Source organism: Poecilia formosa, unplaced genomic scaffold, assembly GCF_000485575.1.
Source record: "Poecilia formosa unplaced genomic scaffold, Poecilia_formosa-5.1.2 Scaffold865, whole genome shotgun sequence".
Taxonomy (NCBI): Eukaryota; Metazoa; Chordata; class Actinopteri; order Cyprinodontiformes; family Poeciliidae; genus Poecilia; species Poecilia formosa.
The window spans coordinates 11004-22386 of NW_006800804.1; the positions used below are offsets into that span (position 1 = coordinate 11004).

At 47.4% G+C, this 11383-nt stretch overlaps 2 protein-coding genes across 2 annotated transcripts in view; one reads left to right on the forward strand and one right to left on the reverse strand.

Annotated features, from left to right (window-relative positions):
• The window catches only part of LOC103131881 (leucine-rich repeat-containing protein 2-like), an 8229-nt gene extending 7506 nt beyond the window's left edge, over positions 1–723 (forward strand). Inside the window, exons 4-6 of the mRNA XM_016666972.1 lie at positions 6–158; positions 225–385; positions 498–723. Coding sequence (XP_016522458.1) covers positions 6–158; positions 225–385; positions 498–547 — 364 coding nt within the window. The 3' untranslated portion in view covers positions 548–723. The remainder of the gene's footprint in view (positions 1–5; positions 159–224; positions 386–497) is intronic.
• Positions 724–1778: 1055 nt separating this feature from the next.
• Positions 1779–11383, reverse strand: part of LOC103131882 (hippocampus abundant transcript 1 protein-like) — a 13437-nt gene continuing 3832 nt past the window's right edge. Inside the window, exons 4-15 of the mRNA XM_007543624.1 lie at positions 10273–10512; positions 7524–7616; positions 7372–7434; positions 6898–7025; positions 5552–5666; positions 4813–5031; positions 4624–4737; positions 4466–4537; positions 3697–3809; positions 3523–3620; positions 3148–3284; positions 1779–2678 (exon numbers count right to left, since the gene is read on the reverse strand). Coding sequence (XP_007543686.1) covers positions 2466–2678; positions 3148–3284; positions 3523–3620; positions 3697–3809; positions 4466–4537; positions 4624–4737; positions 4813–5031; positions 5552–5666; positions 6898–7025; positions 7372–7434; positions 7524–7616; positions 10273–10512 — 1605 coding nt within the window. The 3' untranslated portion in view covers positions 1779–2465. The remainder of the gene's footprint in view (positions 2679–3147; positions 3285–3522; positions 3621–3696; positions 3810–4465; positions 4538–4623; positions 4738–4812; positions 5032–5551; positions 5667–6897; positions 7026–7371; positions 7435–7523; positions 7617–10272; positions 10513–11383) is intronic.

An 11383-nucleotide genomic window follows, 5' to 3' on the forward strand; every position in this document is an offset into this window, starting at 1 on the left:
CCCAGGCTGCAGCAGCTCTCCACCCTCTTCGTCCATCAGAACAGCCTGTCTTACCTCCCAGTTTGTCTCGCCAACATCTCCAGTCTGAGGATGGTGGTTGCCAGCGGCGACGGGTTGACCAGCGTCCCGACCCGACTCTGCAACGACCCGGAGATCAAGTAAGATCCCAGCAGGTCGGCGAAGCCGTGAACCGTCGGACCGACCGCGTCTGTGTCCCGCCGCAGGTTCATCCGTCTCTATGACAACCCCGAGAAGAGGAGGAGGAAGAAGGAGGAAGAGGAGAAGAAGAAGAAGGAGAAGAGGAGGAGGTGGAGGGAGCAGGAGGTGAAGGACGGCAGTGAGAAGGAGTTCATGGAGGCGTACATCAGCACGCTGAAGGACAGAGGTCAGTCCAAGGTCACCTGCAGCGCTAGCGCTGCTAACTGCTAACGCTGCTAACCGCTAACGCCGCTAACCGCTAATGCCGCTAACCGCTAACTCTGTTTGTCCCAAACCAGACACCGTCCCCTTCTCCACCACCAAGGTCTCCATCTCCTGCCTGCTGTGACGGACCGGAACCAGAACCGGACCTGTTCTGCAGAGTCCAGTTGGGTCAGAACAGCTGCTGGACGCGGGTCCAGATCCTGGTTCTGGAGGTTCTGAACATCGTCGGTTTTGTTGGTTCTGGTTTTTCATGTTGGTTTTATTTCAGTTTAAATTCCAGATTTTTAAACGTTTCCAAGTTTTAACAGGAAAATAAGAATAAAATCATAAAAATGAATAATGAGAACAAAATGTTACTTTAACCTCAGTTAATTTTTTTGGTCTGGTTTTAAAACTAACTAATCAGATTAAAGTGTAAAATTTAACATAATTTCCACAGAATCAATAAGGATTTAAATTGAATTTTCTCATGTGCAATATTTTAATATTTCCAAATAAATCATTTCTGCAGTCAGAATTTTAAATTAGTTTTGGATTTTAATTTAAATACAGATGAAATAATTATATAAAGTTTACAGAAAATGAATTCTAAATATTCCTCTGGAATAATTTCCATTTAAAATAATTTTTTTGTTCCTGAAAGTTTTAAAAATGTAGAAAACAAAAACATTAGTTTTGTCTCCAGGTTGACCTTTGACCTTTGAGTGTTTTTGCTTTGAAGAGTTTAAATCTGAGTTTGAAGTTGTGACCAAACATAAAAATCAGAATTACAGAAATATTTTGTAGATTTAAATGTTTTAACAGGATTTTAGTTTTTTCCAGAAGTTCTGGTTTTATTCCGACGTGATTTTAGATTCCAGGAAATGTTTCCGTGTTTTTGTTTTTCTCAGCCTTCTGGACTTCCTGCAGTTTCAGTTTGTAGTTTTTATGATTAATAAAATCTGGTGATGAAAATTCAACGTGTGACTTTGAACTACAGAACCGTCTCACCTCAACGGCAGAAAAATTACACTAAAATGATTTAGTCAAATTTTTAATCTCTTCAAAATAAAAGTGGATTTGTTGTTAGAAAAGGCTACAGGGTGGACCACTGCCCTTTAGCCCCTCCCCTCCTCACACTAGCCCCGCCCATCAGAGCCTCGTGGCTCCGCCCACTTCCCAGTCAGGGGGCGGAGCTAAGAGGTGATACTCTATAGACTTTTTAAATTTCATTTTCTTACCTTAAACATTTCCATAAATTAAATTCATATTTTATCATTTAAGTTTTTGGTTCTGATCCGGTTCTGTCCCAGTTCTTTCTGGTTCTGATCCGAACCTGGAAATGCGATGGAAACATGCAGAGTGAAACCCGGAGGCTCGGTTCAAACATCTTTATTAAGATCGTCACAAAGTTCTGAAAAAACCCGGCTGGTAGAAACCGGGTCGGTTAGAGGCACTAAAGCGCAGCAGAGACATCTGGACCACAGCTGCATGGTTCTGGAGGTTCTGGAGCTACAGGAACCGGGTCAGCCAGACCGGACTGCCCGGTTCTGTTAAACTGGACCTGCTGTGACGCTGCAGAAGGAACCAGGAAGCAAACCGGACCGGCCCAGACTCCAGAAAACAGTCCAGATGTTTGGTAAAAACGTTCCGGAACCAGAAACACGGTTCCCAACCGGAACATGTGCTCTGGTTCTGACGGGTCAAAGGTCAAGCAGAACCTCCAGAACCAGGCGAGGCTCTGAGGTCTGACCCGACACCGTGAGTCCAGAACCTGTTGCCATGACACAGTGTCCCCTAGACGTCACCATGGTAACGGAGTGGAGGCGGCATTTCCATCTAAAGTAAAAATGTTGGTGGATCCGGGAACTTCCTCCGGCCGTCGTCATGGTAACCAGGGGGGCGGGGCCAGCAGGTGCATAATGAAGCAGAGAAACTCCAACAGGTGAGTCAGTTTACCTGCTGGTAGAGTCCAGAGGGGGCGCTGTTCCCCCAGCTCTTTGGTCTCAGCCAATCAGGAGAGAGGAGCTTATGAATGTCGTCAGTGATTGGCCACCGCCCGCTCACATGCTGCTGTCCTGCAGGAGCGGCTCGATGTCCTCGGCGTCGCTGGTGGGCGTGGCCAGCGCCGTGCCGCCGTTCTGAGCGTGTGCGGGCTTCGCGGCGGCCGGACCGCCGGCGGGGCGGAGATTCTCCGGGATGAAAACGGCGACGACCACGGCGAGGATGACGGTGCACGCCCCGAACAGGAAGGGAGGGCCCGGGATGACGGCGCGCTGCGGAGACAGGAGGAAACGGTGACCTTTGACCTCTGAGTCACAGAACCTGATCTTTAGCTCTTTACAGTGGCTGACCCGATCAGAACCGGTCAGGTTCTGGTCTGGATGCTCAGTTAAATGTTTTTATCATAATCTGATGTTTTTATTCCTCTAATGAAACCAAAGAAGAAGAACGGAGCCGTTACCCAGCAGCCCTCAGTAAAGATGGCTGCCGCGGCACTACAGGTTTTATAGAGATACAGAAAAAAACAAACAGTGATACCTCACTTCCTGTTAAATAAGAAAATAATTTAGCCGACAGGAATCAGGTGAAGATAAAAATACCAGCAGATGGAAGAACAGATTCAGTTTCCATCTTGAATGAAAAATGTTTCCATCTGTTGTAACGTCTTGGTTTCATTTCTGCTCTCAATGTGCTGTTCTGAGGGTGGGCGTGTCCAGGTGGGCGTGTCCAGGTGGGCGGTACCTGTGTCTCCGGCGTTCCTGCGGCTGCTGGAACGTCGCTCAGCTCCACGTTGAACAGGAAGAAGATGAATCCGTAGAGAGCCGGACCCAAACCGTTACAGAGGCCCCGGATCCCTGTGATCATCCCCTGGACCACGCCTACACACACACACACACACACACACACACAGAGTTAGGCTGCAGCTGATTGGCTGCTGCATCATGAAGCTGCTCCTGATTGGCTGCTGTAACGTGAAGCTGCTGCTGATTGGCTGCTGTAACGTGAAGCTGCTGCTGATTGGCTGCTGTAACGTGAAGCTGCTGCTGATTGGCTGCTGTAACGTGAAGCTGCTCCTGATTGGCTGCTGTAACGTGAAGCTGCTGCTGATTGGCTCACCCTGCTGGTCGGCGGCGGCGTTGTGCGACACGAGAGCAGAGACTGCTGGGAAGGTGATGGAGGACAAGGCAGCAACGGTTCCTGCTGCCCACATCATCCTGCAGGGACAGAACCGACCCGTCAGAACCAGAACCAGGACCAGGACCAGGACCGGGAACAGAACCAGAGACTCACCACGGCTCGGACCCGAAGGCGTACCAGCCCAGCTGCAGCAGCTGGAAGCCCAGACCCAACAGAACCGTGTTCTTCTTCCCGATGGTTCGCATCAGAACGCTGAGCAGGACGGTCTGAGGGGACAGGTCAGGGGTCAGAGGTCACAGAGACAGCTGCTGCAGACACCTGGAGGAACAGTTCTTTATGCTGATTCATCTGAACAGTTCTTTGCCCTGATTCTTTTGAACAATAGATCTGAGTCGTTCTTTGTTTTTACAGTTTTCTCTCTTATTCTTCATTTAGAAATAAATTTATTTAATCTGAATAAAACAGGAAGTCTGAACTCGCTGCTCCATGTTTGTTTTCATTGTCATGGTGACTCGGTGCTAGCGGATGCTACGCTAACGCAGCCGGAGAATGAGCATGGTCTCCGTTTGCTGCAGGGGTCACGCTGTTATATTCAGGTTTGTTTACCTTTGTTGCATTAAATATTAAAGAGGAATTTTGTTTCTAAGTTCACTTTTGCTACATTTTCCTTTTATAGCATTAGCATTCACAACTGGCTATGCTAGCTAGCATTAGCACGCACAACTGGCTATGCTAGCTAGCATTAGCATTCACAACTGGCTATGCTAGCTAGCATTAGCATTCACTACTGGCTATGCTATCATGCTGTAGCTCAGCAGAGAGCTGACAGCGCTATGACCCGCCCCTTGCTGTGATTGGTTGTTTCTAGTTAGCGCTGGGAGAAAGGAGATAAAATTAGCTTTAGCCAATTTAGCCAGCGAACCTGAGCAACGATGGAGAGGATCCCCACCATGGCGATGAAGGCAGCGATGGCTTCAGGGGAGAAATGGATCACCTGGAGGAGACGAGAGGAAAAATCAATCAGTCCGACGGTCCAGCATGACGGAGGAGCCGTGTGTGTGTGTGTGTGTGTGTCTCTACCTGCTTCAGGTAGAGGAAGAAGCTGGAGTACTGTCCGGCTTCAGGCAGGTAGGACAGGAAGACGGTGATGCAGATCAGCAGAACCGTGGAATCCTTCCCGACTCGCCGCAGCGACTGAAACAAACAACCAATCAGAGGTTCAGCTGCTGGTTCTGGTTTCGGTTCTGCTGCCGGGTCCGACTGACTCACAGCGAACGGGTCGGCCTGCTCCCAGGAGATGGGGAACCCCAACGACGACAGCCTCATCTTGTCCGGCAGCGACTCGGGAACCACGAAGAACACGAAGGCGATGTCCGTCACCGCGATCACCGTGGCGACCAGCACCACCAGGCTGTCTCCATAGCGACTGGACAGGTAGGCGCCGATGGCCGGGCTCGTCACCAGGCTGGCGGCGAAGGTCGCCGACACCTGGGAGGAGGAGGAGGTCAGGTGAGCCGGGTTCTACAGAACCAGCTCTGATCCGGGCCGAACCAGGTCCGGAAAACCGGGACACTGAGGAACGATCCGATGAAGCTACAGACCGACTCGGACCCGATCAGAATAATAAAAGATGGTGGAACCGGTGGGATGATTTCTCATTTAGCTTCTGCTGAATATCATGTTAGCATAGCGCTTTAGCGCCAGTGGAACTGATGTTTATGATCAGTGACTGAGGACTAGCGCAGTTAGCATTTTGGCTAGCATAGCTAACCACTGTGGTTTCCTTTAGAGTCATCCGTCCAATCAGGATTCAGCGTTTCTACAAACTACCAGCTGGTTCTGAAGACGATCCGATCAGTTCAGCTGGTTCTGTTTAATTCATCCTGACAGAAACGTTACTGATGGACCTGGATAATGATGATGATGATGATGATGATGATGATGAGGCGGTTTCTGATCTACAGCTGCTGTGATGTCAGCAGCCTGCAGCGTTCTGATTGGTCGTTACCAGGCCGTAGGCGGTGCTCCTCTCGTGCTCCTCGGTGACGTCGGCGACGTAGGCGAAGATCACGGAGAACGTCACGGCGAACGTCCCCGACACGGCGATCAGAGCAAAGTACCACCTGGAGAGACAGAACCGGGTCAGACGGAACCGGGTCGGGTCGGTTCTGCAGCACATTGAGGGTTAACAGCAGGGCAGGAAAACATGGCTGATTTTATGGAGGAAAATAAAGTTTCATTTAGAGTTCAGCTCAGAATGAGGCAGGATTTACCTGAAACCAGAACCAGACCAGAACCTCCCTGTGGTCACATGACCTCTGACCCGGTTCCACCTGGTTCTGACCCATTCTGAGTTTGGCTGATTTTTTATCTCTAGTTTTTATCCGTTTATAGGTTTTAGAAATATTTGCAGTGAGTAATTTAACGGTGTTGTTTTGTAGGAAACACTGCCACCCGCAGGTCGGAGCTGGAATCACCGCCCATTTTTAGCAGAAAAAAACTGAAATAAGAATGACAGGGTTTGTTGATTTAACGTGAATGTTTTAAAAAGTGATCTATTTGTCTTTAGCTGCAGTAAAACATGGAGCAGAAACAGATTTAGAGAGAAAAACAGAAAGTTTGTCACATTTTGAAGGTGATTCTGGTTCATTAAACCCGTCAGGAAAACAACTTTTTATGGATGTGAAATGACCACAGAAATCGTTGCAATAAAGAAAAATGTTGTTATGAAACTAGTGCTAAGTCAAATAATGGAAATAAACTTTAAATTCTAACATTTAAAACTGGAAAACATTTTAAATACCCAAAATAAATAAACTAAGAGAAAATAACTGTTGGAAGAAACGTGAAAAAAATGAACAAAGAAAATTATTGATCTTGTTTTGATTTAATTGATTCATTTTGATCGGCTTCCTGAGAGCGGGTCGGCTGCTTCAGAACCCAGAGAGCCGGTTCTGTTCTGCTGAAGCGGGTCAGAACTGAACCAGCTGCTGGTTCCTCAGATTAAAACCATTCAGAACCAGACGGACTTCTGGGAACTGGTCAGCATGGCTGCGTGTGGCGCTGTGAGCGGCCAGCAGGGGGAGCCAGAGGCCTGATGCTGCTCACATGAGGAGCATGTGATGGTTAAACCCAGCAGAACCTCAGAACCAGAACCCGACCGGGTCCCACATCACAACGTTTCTGCTTCATCAGAACCTGAGAAACTTCAGAACAAAGTTTCCCACAGAGACGAACAGAACCAGGACCGGTTCCGATCCGAACACAGGATGGGTTCTGATCCGCAGCTCAAACATCCTGACATCAGGTTCTGACCCAGAAACTCTGAATATGTGGAACCAGAACCGGACTCACCAGGGGCTGATCTTCATGAAGGGGATCGGAGCGCAGGTGAAGAAGACGGTGATGAGGAGGAAGGACTTCCTGCCCCAGGTGTCCGACAGAGCACCAATCAGAGGAGCCGACAGGAAGGACAGGAAGCCCTGAGGACAGAGAGACACGGCCATCAGAGGACGGGTCCGACCCGGTCGGGTCAGACAGTGATGTGAAACCCAGTGGTAACAGAGGAAAATGGGACGCAGCAGCGGCCCGTTTCGCCGCGTTCCATTTCTATTCATACCAAAGTTTCTGATTTGAATCAGTTTCTCCTCCTTTTTTTACATTTAAATTATTAAAAGTTATTATTTTAATAACTTCTGTAATTTGTGGAGAATCCAACATCGTTTCAGATTTAATCTGGTCAGGCGGGTCGGAACCAGACAGATGGTCCTGGAAGGGGAAGTGCTGCATGACTCTACTTCCTGTTGAGGTTAAGCCCCGCCCCCTCACCTTGACGCCGTGCACCAGGCCGTTCATCAGGAAGGTGTGCTGAGGGAACGTCTCATGGAGAACCTGGAGAACCAGACCACAAGACGTCAGCCGACCCAGAGCCCGGTTCTGGTTCTGTCTGAACCGAACAGAACCGCCGATCCGGCTCTCACCTTCAGCATGGGCGTGGTCAGCAGGCCCCAGGCGAAGAACTCCAGGAAGATTACCACCACAGCATGGGTCACCCTGGCCCGGGTCCGCTTCAGCTGAGGAGAGAACCACACCAGAACCACTCAGAACCGGGTCAGAACCGGTTCTGGGTTCAGCAGATCAAACTTTGATCCAAACAGGAAAGATTCTCAGGAAATGGAGGAAGTGATTCATTAAGGTGTTTCCTGGTGGTGCATTTAAGGACAGAGAAAAGGGGGAATTTTGAGCTTCATGTGTTTATTGCATGGAAATCAGTTTCTTTAAAGATTGAATAAATAAATTCTGTTAATAATCATTAATAATTTCTCCAGATAACAAACAAATAAATGCCCCATGAAATAAAAGCTAAAAGTTCCTGAAAGACAGGAAGTAGCCCTTCAAAATAAAATAATTCTTTTTGTTTTTCATGTGGACATTATGTTCCTGTATTTCCTAATTATTTATGAATGATGATATTAATGTACTGAGTTCTGACGGAGCCCAGCGGTTCTTCATCTGACCCAGTCGGATCATTTCCTGTTCTGACTCTCGTTTGTGAGACTAAAGTTCCTCCATGTCTGCAGGATTATGGTCTAAAAATAATAAAAATAATAATTACAGAAGTAAAAATAATCCAGAAAACATTTCACTCTCCAGAATTTGTTCCCATTTAAAATTTCTTGAGGAAAAACTTCAGATTTTTACTGAACTGCTTGTAATAAAACAAAGAGATTATTTTAAAACAGAACCCGAGTTGATCCACAGCTTCCAGGTCAGAACCAGGGAACGGGACGGTTCTGACCCGATCCAGCCCTCCAGACCAGAACTTGCCAGTTCTGGTCGGATTGGTTCTGCAGCAGCAGCCCGGTCCGGTCCGATCCATAGTGTTAGGTAAGCAGGAGGGATTTAGGAGGGATTTGGTCCGTTTGAGTCGCAGCTTCGGACCGGACCGGACCGGGGTTGATCCAGGACCCAGCTTCTGGTTAAACTGGACCGGGTCAGAAACTCTGCGCTGCAGGCCAGAACCGGGCCTGACGTTCTTGGTTCTGTGGAAGCTAATGAGCCGTTAGCGCTGAGATGCTAACGGCTCATTAGCTTCAGGAAGTGGAGGATAAAAGCAGCGCTGTTCCTCTGCAGACTGAACCGGATCACATGACCAGAGATCAGCTGGCTGTCAGCAGCACAGCGACTTCATTCATCAGGTCAGAGGTCAAACTGAGCCTCCTTCCTGCCGTGCTGAGCTCCCAGAATGCAGCAGGGTTTCTGCCAGATCCGTTTCCTCTTGGATCAGAACCTCTTTGATCCGCCTCCAGCTGGGAGGTTCTGATCATGTTTATCGTTTCTACCTGTGAATCTGATCAAACCAACTTGTTCCTGCGGTGATGCGAGCAGCAGCCATGTTGGAACGCATCGCAACCTCAGCTTGGTTCTGCAGAACACCATTTCTCCTTCAATCTGGTTCAGGGTCATGACCTTTGACCTGTGGACCTCTGGGGGTGTCTGGTCATTTCTCTGAGTTTCACACTGTAACCTTTGACCTCAGGCTGAAGCTGCTGGGACATCAGATGTTTCCTCTCTGGAAGATGATGATGAAGATGACCTTTGACCTTTCTCAGGTGAATCATCAGCACCAGCCTGATATTTTCTCTCTTTGGTTCAATGGGAACTTTCCTTCCCTTCAATCATGGATCATATTTTGTATTAAAAACAAGAATAAAATATGAATTTAACTCATTTTAACCATTTCAACTATCAGCAGCACCAGGTTAAAGTTTATTCCATTTAATCTGGATTTCTGGTCATAGTTAATAATATTAACATTTATTCTACAGAAAAGCACTAAATAGATGATTAGGCTATTTTGCTGCTGTGTTTAAATGGACCAAAGAAGTTCCTCCACCAGGAACCAGAACCAGCTGATGGTTCGAGGAGGGAGTCCCGGTTCACAGAGCTAACGGCTCGTTAGCCTGCTAACTGGAGGCTGAAGTTGGTGTCTGATTTATAGCTGCTGGCCAGGCTTTGAGTTAAATTAAATTTGCTCTAGATTATAATCCGAAAGGAGATCGGGATTACATATTTCAGTCAGCTTCTATAAAACATTTCTACATCTGTGAAACATCCACTTTACTGTAGAAACATAAACTCTTCAGAACAAACTTTGCACTGGGAAACATTTATATTTTATCTCAGAAAAAAGACAAAACAAGCAGAAATTTTAGATGTTTTTCCTTCTTTAAACCACTTTAGAGATCTGACTGAAAAATCTTAAGACTAGCGACGCTTTGGCTTGTAAAGTGACCCATTCTAGACTCGATCAATCCAGAAACTTTGGACGTGAATCATCTTATTCTAGGGATTTAAAAAGGTGATGGGTCATTTCTCTGGTGAGCTGAATAACATGAAAGCCCAGAATATTTTTGTCCTTCACAAACTGGATGAAAGTTCTGTATGTCACAGAACCGAGTAACCTAGTCCAGATTTAATTTCAGTAGATATTTTAGCTTTTTAATAGGAAATCAACGGACTTCCAGGTTCCGAGAAACTGTGAGCTGGCCCTTTAAGAGCCAACTCTGAGCAGCGAACCAGAGGCTAACTTCTACACCGGAAGAACCGACTACCGTTCATCTGAATTAGCCGCTAACAGTTTAATCTGACGGATTAAAATCCATGCGTGTTTTAATTTAGCACCACTCACCGAGACCAGCTCACAGAGCTAATCCGGCTAACACTCACCGAGCTCCGGACCAACATCCTGCCGCTGGCCTCGGTCTCCGCTTTCTCCCGGGGCGCTTCACATCTTGTCGTAACGACTTTCAGCTCCAGTCCTCGGAACTGAACATCCTCCTGAGGTTTCTCCGTCTTTTCCAGGGTGTCCCGCCGTGTGAATGAGGCTCCGTGCTCTCCGTGATGTTCGCATGTATTCCGGTTCCGTTCGCTGTGAAGTCCGCTGAAGTCGCTCAGCTTTCGGTTTGACTAGAATTCCTCCGCTTTGATTGTAAGTTTATCTTCCGTCTGTTTGGTTTGTACGCGGGGGTACGGCAGAGGGGCGGGGATGTTTTTTTCATGACACTATCAGAGTGGGTGGGCATAAACCGCCCGACTTGACAGTCCCTGTAGCCAAAACAAACCAAGCCGGTCCTGGATCAGATCCTCCTCCCATGTTACGCGTTTAAAATGCAACAAGATCTGACTCAGGATCAGCCTCACTCCTACTGTAAACACAGTGAGCAACTCGCCTCCTGCTGGACTGAAGCTGTCACTACACTGCAGACACCGTTTCATTAAATCAGCAACTTTAAAAAAATAAAGTTTGTGTTTAAAAAAAGACGTCCTGGTGCCCTTAAATAAAATGTCTGTTTAAACTGCAGCTCGTGCTCCGTCTGCGGCACAAACAGTGCGGAGACAGGAGTCAGTATTTGGCAGGAAGATCCGGTGTCTTCGTCTAGCAGGGCTCACTATTTGGCCAGAGGCAGAAAGGCGGGACTCGACGGTTGAAGAATTTTTTTGGCTCCACTGAAAACCTGCACGCATAAACCGAGCAACGCCACGGAAATGAGCAGGGGGGGTTCCTGTCTGGGTTGTTCAAAATAATATCAGCCTGTCTGATAATGAAATGATGAGTTATTAATTTAAATTATTATTCCGGTTATTAATTTAAATTATTATTCCGTTCTGATGTTGGAAAAGTCAAAACTAAAGAGTCAGATTCTTGAGTCAGAATAGAGAAAAAAGGAGAAGCCCAGAATGAAACCCTGCCCCACTGAGATGAGTCAGTTCCATAAAGATCCATAAATACATCAAGGACAAAGCCTCAACGGACGATGTGCTCAGCGAATGTCTCAGG